A 15,624-nucleotide genomic window follows, 5' to 3' on the forward strand; every position below is an offset into this window, starting at 1 on the left:
ACTATTTTCTAAATAGTGAGAAAATTCATAAAACAGAAGTACAAAGGCATCTGGGAGTGCTAGTCCAGGATTGTCTAAAGGTTAACTTGCAAGTTGAGTCCGTAATTAAGAAAGCGAATGTAATGTTGTCACTTAGCTCAAGAGAGCTGGAATATAAAAGCAGCGATGTGCTTCAGAGAGTTTATAAAGTTCTAGTCAGGCCCCATTTAGAATACTGTGTCCAACTTTGGGCCACACACCTCAGGAAGGACATACTGGCGCTGGAGCATGTCCAGAGGAGATTCACACAGATGATCCCTGGAACGGTAGGCCTAACATATGATGAACGGCTGAGGATCCAGAGATTGTATTCATTAGAGTTCAGAACGTTGAGGGGAGATCTAATAGAAACTTACAAGATAATGCATGGCTTAGAAAGGGTGACGCTGGGAGGTTGTTTCCGTTAGGTGGGGAGACTAGGACCCATGGGCACAGTCTTAGAATTAGAGGGGGTAAATTTAAAACGGAAATGTTCTTATTATAAAAGAATAAAGAATATGCAAAAATCATGGACTAAAACTTGGAGGTTACATGCTAAATGTGGAACTTGTTGTCTCAGTAGATACACAGGGCAAGTAACAGAGATGGTGAAGCTAAATAAGGACATAAGGATGGAAGGGGGTTGGATGAAGAGAAATGGACAAGGCTCATGTGAAACCAAAGACTGACTTGGACCATTTGGGCTGAATGGCCTGGTTCTGTTCTGTACATGCTACATTATGTTTTGTGAAGATTATTCTATAAAAACATTCAAAGCGACATATATTTAAAGGGCTAATTTTCAAGGTTACAGGGTTAAAGCCAGTTTTCAGACTAAATCAGCCAGCTCTTTCAAATCGAGATAAATCCTAATTCAGAACACCGGGATGTTGTATTGAGCTACATCCAAATCGCCGAAACTTACAATATGTATGGTCTAATTGTTTCATGGCATGATCCTATGAAGGGCCAAAAAAATTTAACTTCCTGCCCCTAGTGCTACTTTGCTGTGACTATTTTCATCTCTTCTGTAAAATGTTTTGTTTCTTTCCTTATCAGGTTACTGCCCACTTATACTTTATTCCATCATCATTTTTAGAATAAAATTAATCCTGTCCTCCATCTTCTCTCAGTCCTTCCCCTTTCTTCTCCCTACCTCTGTCTTTCTTTTATATAAACTATACGATCTTTTCACGCGCACCAATTCTAATGAAATGTTATTGACTTGCGACATTGAATATTAACTCGGCTTCTCTCTCCACACATGGTGACAACCCTGCTGAGTGTTTAACAGTATTTTCTGTATGAATTTTAAAAATTCCAACTCTGGATGACGGGACGATGCCCTTCTCTACACAAGTGTGTGGTTATTGCTCCATTAGGTTTTTGGATGAAGTTTACTTTACACAAAAAAGCTTGCAGCAAACAGAATAAAGGACCTTTCTATTCCATCAGTGTGAGAGGATCCAAATGAGAGGAGTCAAATGAGAAGTGACTGCCACCAAATGTGCTGTTTGTATACCGATTGGAGTAGATTAGTGCTAAGGATTGGAATTGTTATTTAAGGAAGCTTACTTATGTGTTGGAAGCAATTCAGAGAAGGTTTACCAGACTAGTACCTGGAAATTGTTGGGTTGTCTTTATGTTGAATGTTGGAACAAGTTAGGCTTATATCCACTGGAGTTTAGAAGAGTAAGAGCCTATTTTTGTTCACTCGTGGTGTGAGTGTTGATGGCTGGGTCCAGCACTTATTACCCATCCCTAGTTGCCCATGAGAAGGTGGGGAAGAGCTGCCTTCCGCCTGTCCCACAATGGCCTTAGGGAGAGAATTCCAGGAGTTTTGCCCAGCGACAAAGAAGGGACAGTGATATATTTCCAAATAGGATGGTGAGTGACTAGGAGGGGAATGTGTAGGTGGTGGTGTTCCCATGTTTCTGCTGCCCTTTTCCTTCTGGATGGAACTGATTGTCGGTTTGGAAGGTGCTGTCTTAGAGAAGCCTCGATGAATTTCTTCAGTGCTTCTTGCTGATCGTACACACTGCTGCTACTGAAGGTTGGCAGTGGAGGAAATGCATTCTTGTGGATGTGTTGCCAATTACTTTGTTGAAACGTACAGGTATTGATGTGGATGTGGAAAGACTGATTCCTCTTATGGGAGAATCTAGAACTGGGGGGTCACCATTTGAAAATAAGGGGCCACCCATTCACCGCAGGGATGAGGCAGTTCTTTTCTGACAGAAAATTATGAGTCTTTGCAACAATCTTCCTCAAAAGGAGGTGGAAGTAAAATCCTTAATTTTTTTTAAGGCAAGGTGGACAAATTCTTCTTCAACAAAGGAGTGAAATGACAATGCAGAGTAGGAAGGAATGTGGAGTTGTGGTTAGAATCACTATCTGCGTGTTCCTGCTCCTAACTTGTATGTACGTATTAATAATAAAAATTCAACTATTTACACAAAACAGTCAGGACAGATGAAGCATATGAACCATGACTATACCAATATTGGAAAAATCTTGCTTCTTCCATGCCCAACAGCAGATCTTAAATTCCAAATTCAGAGCAGCATCCAGTTCTGGATCAATATATGATTTGCTTCATTTCCTACAGCTTTTTCGAGCATAACTTGCCCGGATTAATACTAGATTAAAGCAACTGTGGGCTTTGAGTTCCACTCCCAGAAGGTTCCCCTTAAAAGGATAAGGATGCTTGCAATCTGCCAGACTGGCTGGATCCAAAAGCTTGAGGTGAAAGGACAGTTTCTAATTCACATCAATGTTTAGTCCCCAGGGAGGAAAGCCAATCTGTCCCAACCTTTATTTGGCTTTACAGCAATGCTGCTCTAAAACTATTGAGTGGTTCTGAGGCATTCTGCACTCGCAATCTCATTACGTTCTACTTTGGCCAAGATACTTCGAGTACTGCAGGTCCAAAAATTTATTTGCTTGGTAGTCAACACACAAAATGGAAGATGGCACTTTAACCGATAATTTTTTATTACACTTTTCAATCAATAGGAGAGCTCATATCACAGATCATTCTCAGGGCTCTCTAACAGTCTGGGCATTTGGCCATCATTTTAATGAGCTCCTGCATGAGCAGCAAAATACTGTATTCACTCTTGTTAAAATGGTGTTAACCATTCAAAGTACCTTTATTGCATTATTGGTTAAAACAACTATTTAACCTTTAGTATTTAAAGACTTAAAAGGGCTGCATCATTATACATTAATCTGAAAAGGTATCGCGCATAATTTGTGAAGGTTGGTGAGAGAGAAACTGCTCTCGTACTCAGCCAGCTTTCACTGACTGTTTCAGTCAGGTTGAGTTTAATGTCCCACGTGTTTGGGGAACTTTCTTGGATGTCATTCAGCTGTCGTTCTCGGCTTATCAGCGGAGAGACTGTGGACAATGTCCTGTTGTCACCTGACATTAGACACTTGGGGTAGGAATTTCCCAGCATCTGGTTTCAGAAATGGGAGAGAGAGGGTGCAAGAGTGAGGAAGAGTGTGCACGAGCAAGTGTGCGCATGTGAGAGAAGGAGTGAGCATGTGTGTGCGAGAGAAAGAGCGAGAGTGTGCGAGTGAAAAACAGCGAGCGTGCTTGCGAGAGAAAGAGCCAGCGTGCGCACTCGAGAGAAAGCGTGAGCATGTGGCCCATGAGAAAAAGAGCAAGAGTGTGTGTGTGCGAGTAACAGCGAGTGTGCATGCAAGAGAAACAGCACGTGGGCGTGAGTGAGAGTGTGCGCACGAGTGAGTGTGCTCATGAGTAAGTGTTTGCGAGCGAGTGTGAGTGTGTGAGCAAGTGAGAGACAGAGAGTATGTGAGTGTGAGAGGTGGGAGGTGGACGTGTGTGAAGGGGAGAGAAGGTGGGTATGGATGGGACAGGGTGAGTTTGGGAGAAGGCTCAGTGATGACGCGTATGCATATGGGCGCTGGGGCATTGTATGTCGGGGTGGCGATGGGGGATTTGGAGGGTGGGGGGTGATGTGTCTGGGGTGTGATGGTGGTGTGTGTGAACATTGAGAATGGTGTATGGGGGTGGGGTTGGTGGTAGACATGGCCAAGTAATGCTGACCCAGCTAGCGATACTGACCCCCACGATTTTAAACATTTATTTAAAATGAAAATTGACGCTAGCCTCATGATAATATTACCGCCAGTTGTTTTTAATGCTGGTTTTTTTTCCTATGAATCAGTAGAATTTTATTAATTTGTTGGATAAAGATTCCACCAGCTGCTGTGATGGGACTGAAATTCAGAATATTGGCCAAATCCACAAATCTAGTGACTCTGTCAAAATACTAAATATCTCTGTGACACCACTTACCTAGCATTCCTTTGTTAGAATTGGACATGCACATATCCCTTTCAGCAACAGGAAGTACAAAGCCCACCACAAATACTTCGACTCCATCGGCCATCAGTGCTAAACCTAAGACAAAGAAGAGTGTCCACTGGAAGCGTCCATGTCCACACTCCTCAATGATTGACTCATACTGGTGTGCCAACTGCTCCTCATCCTTCATACGTTCAGCAATGAGATCTGCTTGGTCCCTGTACTCGTCAGAAATCGGTTGCGTTGCTGCCATCCGATTGGCCTTAATATCATCCGGGTGTGGGATCCCCTGGTATTCCCCCTCGTAGATTTCATCATCTTCATCATGTCCTTCTGTGGCATCACTGTCAGCGTCATCCTGTGCGTGGGGATCTTCACTGTGGTAATATCCCCCATCTTGTGCGGCATGTTCCCCACCACCTTCATACCGTCTATAGGGGTCTTGCATCCTACCGTGCCTCTTCACCTCATAGGCAATATCCTTGGCTCCTTGAAAGAAGTTTGAATTATTCCCAAATCTGTCGTCCATCGTGTTCACAGGAAGATAGACCTCTTGCAAAGGACACCTCAGTTACATGTACATAGTCGTGCCTGCATAAGTTACAGTTTATCTTACTATTCAAAACAAGCTGTTTGGATCCTCCTCTGCTAATTTCCTCACGGGACACTGTTGAAGAAAGAACTTTGAAATTCTTCACTATTTTTTCAGTTCCACAATGAGGTTACTGCATGACTCCGAGAGGAATACTGATGTAAACAGGAAGGCTGTGGGGCAAATCTAGCGACGGTAAAATCCTTAGCTATCAGGTTCTATCGATGACTTGAAGTGATGAATGACCTTTAGTACATCTCATTGACTGGTCCAAACGGTAAGTGTCTGCAGTAAAGAAGAAAAAGAAAATAAACTTAGCTGTCTTCGAGGCATAGATTGGAAATGAAATGAGTTATTTTCACGAGCTGTCTCTTTCCAATTTCATCTCTGATTGAGCTGTTGTTAAGACTGTCTGTTGGGCTGACAGCCCTTAGAGGCTGCAAATATATATCTATACTCAGTGGAATCCCCAAACCGTTTAGTTAAATGTGAAGCCTAAATTAAATAGGTAGGAACTAATTTTATTTTTTAAACATGAAGGGGCATTTCTGGACCCTGTTCAGCAACACATATTGTTTGTGTTTACAGCTTTATTAGTTTAGAATTACAAGTATTATCTTCAATTCCCATTGTGCTCTGATTCCAGTTATGCTGGCAATAGGAACAGGAGTAGACCATTCAGCCCACTTTGCCTATCCCCAACATGAGATAGTGCTGCAGCAGATTACAGTGGAGTTGTACAACAGGGAGAGAAAACAGCCAACATTCTCATTGCAGGATGCTGTGCCTGAGTGTGTACAAATGGATGTTGAAGGAGGGTCAAGAGCTTGACTTTAATGCCATCCTTCCCACCATCTCAAAGAACAACCTAACAATTATCACTTATTCGGGTCACCTGTCAAGTATAAATATGTTGCTGAAGCTTTTCATTTTGCACTCATTATGAGAAATGCAAAGAACACCAAATTTCAAATTACTACAACAATTATGCTACAGAAGGAAAGAAATTCTGATTGGTCAACAATGTTGACTCTGATTGGCTGAAGTGTTGCCTTAGAGAAAGTAACAGGAAACTGTAGATTCCCTAAACCTCTCACACAATTCCAAAAAGAGGCAAGGTGTGAACATATTCCTTTTTATAAGTGCATGATGAGAAGTGGAATGTCTCTCTTTATAGCCACATTCAAGTTCATTACCAAGTGACTGAATGATTATTTTACTCAACAGTTACACTCTTGCCTCTGAGGCTTAAAGTTCTCATCAAGCCTCAGGACAAAAACAGGCCATTCAATCTGTTTCACTTTTAAAACAGGTCATCACTGATCCATACCTCCATCCGATTTACTCCTCTACTTTCCAATTGCATGGTTAAGAAAAATTAGAACCCACTGTCTGAAAGCTTTCAAATCCCACTAGAGGCAATAGTTTCTCTGTATCAATCCTATCAATGTCTGTCCTCATTTTAAACACCTCAATCCAATTGGAGATCACACCAAATGTGAAAATATTGCCCCAGATCAGTTCCCAATGTAAAAGGAAGTGTGGTTCTATGACTATATGTCATTATGTTATCAGATCATCTCTCATATTATCAGACAAGAAGTGTCACACACCAGGGCTATTCTACAGTTTAACATATATTTAAGCCCCAGTTCTGTAATTAAACTGTAGATAACCATGGGGAGGCCAAGATTCTAATGAAATCAGAGTGTATTCTTAAACTGTCTAAACCCTTGAATTAGATTGCATTTCTGAATACAGACTCTAAGATCTAGCAGTTGCATTTTGTTCAAGGTCAATACTGATAGAAAAAAATCTTCCTCACATTTTGGCATTTAGTACCAATATTAACACTAACTACACATGACTTGGAAGTGCCTATGTCAGGAAATACCACTGCCGTTCCTTTTCAATATTTTTATCCTCAGCCCCAGAAGGGTGTAACTCCCTTCCCTAGAGAACCAGTGGAGCAATTCCATCATCCACGGCAGCACCCATATTATTTCTCTCAGTGACATTTCTAAATTAGCACCGATGTGGCACTGTTGGATGTCAGTCATAATCTGTTGACAATGCTCATGAGGTTAAAAAAGTGAGAAATATTCTCAATTTAAGAAAACTGAAAGAACTGCAGTTTCTGTAAATCAGAAACAGAAACAGATGTTGCTAGAAAAGCTCAGCAGGTCTGTCTGTGGAGAGAAATCAGAGTCAACATTTCAGTTCGAGTGACCCTTCCTCAGAACTCAATTTCTCCTCAGTGCTGTGTGGCTGACCTCATATTCTGAGACTACAATCCTCAGTTCAGGAGCAACTGCCTGCCAAGTGCTCCCAGAATCTTATATTTCAATGAGAACTCCTCTTATTCTTCTAAACTTCAGAGATTGTAGCCCGTTCTACTGAATTTCTCCTCATGGGTCAGCGCTGTTATAACAGGATTCAATCTAGCCATTCTCGAAGGCAGGGACATTCTCTTTAAGCTGCCTGTCTAAACCCCCAAGTTGTTGTTGGAAAACCAGATACTTTTTAGAATCCGCCATACGTCTTTTTATTTCACTGGGTTAAAATGTTCCAAATTGGATACGTTGTCTTGTCACTACATGGCAACACACTTGTCGTCTCTGTCACCACTTTTGTGTGCCAGTCCATTCCTGTACTCCTTGACTTCACCTGGCTCGAACCACCCAATGTGCCAGACATGAAATCTGGCAAAACCCAAATTCCACGACAAAAGCTTCACTCGAAAGATTACTGGTTTTGAGGCAATGCACCAGCCTACCCTTCTTCGGAGAAGGTGACCAAAACTGCATGTTGTACTCTGGGTGTGCCCTCAGCCAAGCTCTATACTCTTTCCATTGTACCTAGACATGTGATAATATTAAATAAATCTAAATCTAAAAATCATTGCAGCAAGACTTCCTTGCACTTCTACTCTAAATAAAGCTTTGCAATAAAGTCTAACAGACAATTTAGAAACAATGCGCTGTGGAGATAGAGCAACACAGAAGGCCAGGCAGCATCAGAGGAGCAGGAAAGTTGTCGTTTCGGATCGGGGCTCTCCTTCAGAAATTGGGGGAGGGTGTGGGAAGGGAGCTCAGAAATAAGTAGAGAGAGGAGTGGTGGAGCTGGGGAAGGTAGATGGGACAGTGATAGGGGAGTACAGGTAGGCATCATTGGGGATCAGTCAGTCGGAAGGGCAGGCGGATAGGTGGGAGAGAAGACGGACAGGTTGTGTTAGGTCAAGGAGGTGGGGATGAGAGGGAGGGTTGGACATAAGTCTGGGGGTGGATTTATTTTCCCACCTAGCCACCCCACCCATCCCACTGACCTATCCCTTCCACTCCCTACCTACACTCACCTATTACCATCCCACCTACCTTCCCCAGCCACACCCTCCTCTCTATTTATTTCCCAGCTCCCTTTTCCCCTCCCCCATTTCAGAAGAAGAGTCCTGACCCGAAATGTTAACTTTCCTGCTCCTCTAATGCTGCCCGGCCTGCTGTGTTCCTTCAGCTCGACATTATGTTGTCTCCGACTCCAGCATCTGCAGTTCTTGCTGTCTCTGACAGACAATTTACATGTTTTTTTCTTGAAGTTCAGTCCAATGCTAATTTCTTTACATTTGAAAATGGCAATATATGGTGAGAACATCTGGAAGCAACCACTAAAGAGGGCATTTTCCAGAAACTTCCAAAATCTTACCTCCCATTTGATACCTAGAAGGTTTGGAAAAGTTTGGATTCAACATAAAAGCAATCAGAGATGCAAGAATTAAAATAACTTGTGATGATATCAATCAAAAATACTCACAAAGTTCAAATGGAATCATTGACTGCTTTCACCTGTGCCAAACAAGAAGAGCTGTTAAAAATCATCACGAGCCTACTATAACACAACAAGACCAAGCGCTGACAAGCTGTCATTACCTTTGCATTGTACTCCGGCAAGAGCAGATATTCGTTATTTCTTATTGAAATGTGATACAGGTTGAGTCATCTGAAGAGTGTCATCGCCTGTGCCACCTGAACATTCTGAAGGAAAAGTCTTTAAAAAATCTGATTCTGGGGAATGATAAAATTGCTGCCGTTTTTAAAATGACTGTGATCATGTCTACAATAAAAGTTTGTCTGATGCATTGCTGGTTCCCTGCATTTATGAGGGTGGCTTACGCCTACAGACAGCTTTTGTTCATTTGCAGATGCATCTGTTCAGCTACTGTTTAAAGGGACACTCCCCTTTTGATCACGATTTCCCAGCAAACTACTTTGCATTTGTTTGCCAAGACTTAATATGTTGACAGAAAACATCGCGCTTGTATTTCAGTCACTTACACATGATGCTACATGTGGTGAAAGCTCATGTACTGTCTTCATCAAATAAAATTTTGGCCAAAAATATTTTTACAATGAAATGCCTTTAATTATGTTGATGCAAGGATCCCAGGAGGAGTTCTAACCCGTCTCAGAGAAGCTTTCTCAACTCCCCAAATGGTTTCTTAATTTATTCCATTCGAGAAGAACTGTTGTTGGTTAATTAAGCACTGCTCAGCGGCTGTCCTTGTTTATTCTTTAATCCTCAGTGTTGATAGGGTGAGAATTGTCGAGGTTGTTTAAATGGGAAACTATCCATATCATCAGCCAGGTGTCAGCATCAAGCAGTTCCAGGTCACCTAAAGTTCTGATTTATTCACATGTGGAGGATGTCCCTGGCAAATTAGGTCAAAGCAAAATTTCCTCTATTTCAACCGTGTGCCCGATACCTACTGGCAGGGGAGCATCTCCTTACACTTAGCAATAAGGCCTTTTTCTATTTTCCACATCATCTATCCTGTCAAGACCAATGTTGATTCCCAGCCTGATGAACTGTGAATTCTAAAATCCTCATCTTTGTTTTCAAATCTTTCCTGGGACTCACTACGACCATCACTGTAACCTTTCATAGCACTGCAGCCCTCACAAATACCGCAATTTTTCCATCTTTCGTGTCTCTTGTGCATTCCCCAATTTATCCCCATCAGCTGACTGGGAGCTTAGCTATGAAGTTCCCTCTCTAGTCCTTTCTCCCTCTTTGTCCTTTAAGATATTTCTTGAAACTTAAAAATCCTTGGCCATGTTTTTGGCCATTTGTCCTTAAGAGACTCAAAGTCAAGTTTTGTTTGCTAGTGCTTCGGAGCTGCACTTTGGAATGTTTTTCCATGGGAAAGGTGCTATTTAAATGCAACTGCTGTTGTTGTACTAAATCTGCTGTTCCTTCTCTCCACCAAGAATGATGTCCAGCAGCACATTCTATACAAGAAAAGTGTTGCATTTAAGGAACTAATTTGGACAGGTTATTGGCACTGCTCCATTGCAGGTGAGATCCAAATCTGGATCTTCTAGTCCAGAGATAGTGGCAGTCCCACTCTACCACAAGGCTTGCATTTAAATCAGAGATAATAAGATCTGCCAATGCTGGAGTTAGAGACAACATAGTATGGAACTGGAGGAACACTGCAGGCCAGGTAGCATCAGAGGAACAGGAAAGCTGACATTTTGGGTCGGGACCCTTCTTCAGAAATATGCATTTAAATAGTGTTTCTCATGAACACCAAATCTGCTTCAAAATCAACAAAGTACAAATGAAATGTAGTCACTGTTATGATGTGGAAAATGTGGCAGCCAATATCTGCACAGGAAGATCACACAAAAAAGAAATTGATGTGAAAATGATCACGCCAGCCAGTGATCAATAGATGCCTGGACAGCAGTGTAACCCTCTCCTCTACTTTTATACAGCCATAGAGTCATACAGCACAGAAACAAACCCTTCGGTCCAACCAGTCCACTTTTCCACAATGGTGCAATGGGATCTTTTACCTCCATCCAAATAGGCAGATCGGGCCCTGATTTTTCATCTTGCCTAAAACATGTCACTTTCAACAGTGCATTACTCGTTCAGTGCCACAATGAAGTGTTGCCCTTCACTTTTTTGGTCCAGCCCTGGAGTGTGCATCGAAGGCAGTACCTCAGAGATGATACAGCTAACAGCTGAGCCATGGCTGTGACAATCGGGTAAACATCTGTGACACCTTCATTTTACAATCTCAAAAAAGAGACACTGGTCAAGCCTACTTTGCAGCTTCCTGCCATAAAGCAAGGCAGGCTGCATTAGAATGATCAGTGAGTTCCTAGTGAGGCTCCCTACGTAAACCAATGATATAAAATAGAAGGTGGAGAGAAGGGAGAGCAGATTTAGTACAACAGCAGCAAATAGCACCTTTCATGTGGTAAAACTTTCCAAGGCGCATCTCCAAAGCATTATCAAACAAAACTTGACTCTGAGTCACTTAAGGAGATAGTAGAACAACAAAGACACATGGGATCCCCACTCAGGGAGTTCACAATTGAGTCAAGAGGCTCAGCGAATGAGGCAGGTGGAGGACTGATGGATGGAGACAAAGCTGTAGAGAAAGCTAGGTGGTGGTGGATGGAATGGATGGGTGGTGTCCCAGCTTGGACAGTGAGAATTTTGGGAATGAATAGTGCAATTTCCAGCAGCATCAGCACCGGACAGCAACAAGAGCTTCTCTGTCACTGCTGGCACCACGATTCGCCAATTTTCAGGGCTATTTAAGCCAATCTTTCAGTTGATGTCAAGTGAGACTTGCTGTGTCAGCCCAGTTACATCTGAAACATGTGATTTCAAAGTATTCACACACAAATTCAATTTATGTTTGAATCAAGAGCAGATGTCAAGGTCCACCTGATCATTCAATTACCCACTCAACTGCTCTTTACTGGCTTCCACTATTTGCTGAAATATTAATTACAGCCGTGCTTAGTACTAATTGTTGGCTTTCCAGTTGGTTCAGGTGTTTTCTTTTTTATGATTCCCTCATCTTTTATCTCCGTGTCTTCTCTGAAGATGCTTTGTCATCAGTAACCGCGTTAGCCTTGTACTGCCTCATCCGAAATGTCCATTCCTCATGCTCAGGTTAAAGTGACAAGTTCCCTCACACTGTTTAACCAAAGAGATTGGGCACAGTGAAGCCAATTCTGTTATCATCCCGAACGCGCATACACACTATGCCAGAGATCAACAGTCAGGGATTAGATTCTTTAGTGACATTCCTTCTCCCGAAACAGTAGCCCTGTCAGCAGCCCCTGTCCTGTCAGTTAGCACAATCCATGAGGCCCTGCATTACAATGAATTATGCTTTCACTCACCAGGCCAACAGAGGAGAAGGAGCTCATTTATTTTCGATGCAATTAATGTCACTTCCTGCAGTGACTTAGTTTCCTGAAAGACGTGTATCAGTTCCATTAACCCATGGTCATTAAAGCTTCTAATTAACTGCAGTCATGGTTTATGCATTGTCAGCAAGTCTCCTCAATCCTGAATTCTTTGTATTAACCTGCTGCCTGCATAAACGACCACCATCCACAGATTTCTATGCAAAATGTAATCCCACTCCATACCGCTTATCTCCCAAAATGATCTTGATACCATTTAGACAAACACACCTTGTGCCCAATCTCATAAGAACATCCACAACTGAAGCTATTGCAATATTTATAAAATTTCCTTTACTAACTACTCTGTGGCTTCCTTGAGTAAGATTACTATTTATTAAGAGATAATGGGAACTGCAGATGCTGGAGAATCCAAGATAACAAAGTGTGGGGCAGGATGAACACAGCAGGCCCAGCAGCATCTCAGGAGCACAAAAGCTGACGTTTCGGGCCTAGACCCTTCATCAGAGAGGGGGATGGGGTGAGGGTTCTGGAATAAATCTCAAAATCTCCCCTTCCCCCACCGCATCCCAAAACCAGCCCAGTTTGTCCCCTCCCACCCCATCCCTTCCTCCCACCCCAAGCCGCACCTCCATCTCCTACCTACTAACCTCATCCCACCTCCTTGACCTGTCCGTCTTCCCTGGACTGACCTATCCCCTCCCTACCTCCCCACCTACACTCTCTCCACCTATCTTCTTTACTCTCCATCTTCGGTCCGCCTCCCCCTCTCTCCCTATTTATTCCAGTTCCCTCTCCCCATCCCCCTCTCTGATGAAGGGTCTAGGCCTGAAACGTCAGCTTTTGTGCTCCTGAGATGCTGCTTGGCCTGCTGTGTTCATCCAGCCTCACATTTTATTATCTTACTATTTATTGACCCTGATTGTTACTCTCCTGCAAGGAGATGTTGGTGTAGCAGTGATATCACTGAGGACAACAACATCAGATTTGATACTAAGCTCATGGTTTACAGAGCTATGGTGTGTTCCGCTCTCCTAAACAACTCTGAGACACAGATTGTCTATAGCAGACACCTCAAGGTATTGAAACAGTACCACAAACACTGCCTGTGTGAGGTCCTGTGAATTCCCATGGGAAGACAGTCACACCAATGCCAGAGTCCTCGACCAGGCCAACATCCCCAGCACTGAGGCATTACCCAACCTTGATTGGCTACGATGGACTGGGTACATCATTCCCTTCACTGACACAAGAGTCTCCCCGAGCTGGTGCCGTACTCCCAGCTCGACAACAGCAGCCAAGCCCCAGCTGGACAGAACAAATTCTTCAGAGATACCCTCAAGGCCGCACTGGGGAAGTGTGACATTCCCACCGACACTTGGGAATCACTGGTTCAAGACTGTCCAAAATAGAGGAGGAGCATCTGGGAAGGGGTCGAGCACCTCCAGACTTGCCGTCAGGAAGAAGCGGACGCCCAGGTGAAAGCAGGGAAAGGAGTGCACTGCTGCACCAATGCCCCATCCGCCCCTTCCTGTGACCACCACCTGCCCCAAGTGTAACAGAGCCTGCAGACGTTATATCAGTCTGTACAACCTCCTACAGGCCCACCCTGAGAATGGTAGAAAGTCTCATCTGTTAGGGACCACCCATGACAATGGTTTGGTAATGCAGTGGTGCAGGTTAATACTCTGGGTTCGACTTCCAGCAATGCAACTGGTGCAGTTTAAATTCAACTAACAAATCTGGGACCATAACAGTTATTAACAATTGTAGGAAAAACCCATTTAGTCCTTAATAACAAAACCAGAAATTGCTGGAAAAACTCAGCAGATCTGGCAGGATCCGTGAAGGGAAAGCACAGTTAGCGTTTCAGGACCTGTGACCCTTCTTCGGAACTGATTTCTAGCTGGGAAAACGTTGATGTATTGGCTGAAGATGAGGTGGTTGTGAGGGTGGAGGAGTAAACAGTGAGTAAACAAATGGGACTCAGAGAGATAGAGAATAAACAGTTGAAGGTGACATGTTTTGGGCAAGATGAAAAGTCAAGGCCCGATCTGCCTATTTGGATGGAGGTAAAAGATCCCACTGCACCATTGTGGAAAAGTGGACTGCATAAAGGTCAACCTGGGAGAATGAATAGCTGCTACTGGGGACTATTAATGTCTGACAGTGGGTTTGTTTGTAGTAGCAGCCCATGTGATGATAGACCTGGTGTGTGTGGATTCATTAATACCCTTCAAAGAAGAAAATTGCCCATCCTTGCCTGGTGTGGCCTACGTAGAACCTCAGGCCCACACTGATGTGCTTGACTCTTAACTACCCTCTGTCCACTCAGTTGGAGGGATGTGTGACAAATGCTGCCTTTCCAGGAATACCCACATCCCATGAAAAAATAAAAGAACACAAACAAACTAAGGAGCAACTTTTTCAGACAGAAGGTGGTGCATATTTGGAATGAAAAGCTGGAGGAAGCGAAGAAAGCAGGTGCAGTTTCAACATTTAAAAGACATTTGGGACAAGTCCATGAATAGGAAAGATTTGGAGGGGTATGGACCAACTCAGGCAGGTGTTATTAGTTTAGTCTGGGAATATGATCAGCATGTACTAGTTGGACCAAAGTGTCTGCTTCCTTGCTGACTGTATAAATTTATGACGCTATGACTCTGTAAAAGAAAGCACCCAGGCATCAATGAACAGATTGCCTTTGGTTGAGGGTGGGAAGGAAGGTGTGAGGGATTCCATAACTGTAAAAAGCAGGAGCCTTAACCCTACAATAAATAAATAATCGCGCTGTTAAATATTCCAGTGAATTAGCAGTAGATCAGCAGCTTATTGCAGTGAAAGTTTCAATCAGAAGATTAGGCTGCACTCTAAAAATACAATTGAATTGAAAATAGATTTTCTTCTCCATTAGTGCCTTTCACTTTAGCAGGGTGGCCATTAAAAATGGACACTTGGGATGAGGCAACAGTGATTAGCCGGCAGATTAGACCATTTGTCAGCACTGAAACTGCATGTCATTTGAGTTCATTCCCCTTCCAAAAAAATGTATAGAATTTAGCCAGCTTCCTTATTCTAATCTCAGTATAACATTGAGAAAACATTTTATTTTTGGATTGACCTTGAACTGATTTGGGGCTAATGCATTCCTGTACTTCCACTGAGTGTGGACACTTCAGCAAACTGCCCCTAATTTGGCACCAAATTTTACTTAGGCCATAGAATGCAGTGGGAAATGGAATTCTGCTGGAGTGTCAGTTCCAGCCATACTACCTGGTTTAGAACATAACAGGTCCAAGTACTATTCTCAACACAAAAGAATATCATCCAGTCTGACATTTCAGTACAAGGCTTTGGGAAAAGCTGTATCTTTTCATTGAATTTTGAACTTAGAACCTAGCTTTGAACTTTGTGCTAGGCCAGATGGATGGGGTCAATCCCATGGCACC

General features: G+C 43.0%; 1 protein-coding gene across 13 annotated transcripts in view; it reads right to left on the reverse strand.

Moving 5' to 3' along the window:
- LOC125467259 (synaptic vesicle glycoprotein 2B-like) overlaps positions 1-15,624 on the reverse strand; it is a 186,532-nt gene that overhangs the window by 50,581 nt on the left and 120,327 nt on the right. For 11 of the 13 annotated variants that reach the window (XM_048562861.2, XM_048562859.2, XM_048562866.2 and 8 more), the window contains one exon: positions 4,346-5,231. In XM_048562861.2, coding sequence (XP_048418818.1) covers positions 4,346-4,883 — 538 coding nt within the window. In that variant the 5' untranslated portion in view covers positions 4,884-5,231. Of the gene's footprint in view, positions 1-4,345; positions 5,232-8,753; positions 8,786-8,869; positions 8,976-15,624 lie in introns of those variants that run through there. The other 2 variants (XM_048562857.2, XM_048562863.2) reach the window with 2 other exon arrangements.

Source organism: Stegostoma tigrinum, chromosome 33, assembly GCF_030684315.1.
Source record: "Stegostoma tigrinum isolate sSteTig4 chromosome 33, sSteTig4.hap1, whole genome shotgun sequence".
Lineage (NCBI taxonomy): Eukaryota > Metazoa > Chordata > Chondrichthyes > Orectolobiformes > Stegostomatidae > Stegostoma > Stegostoma tigrinum.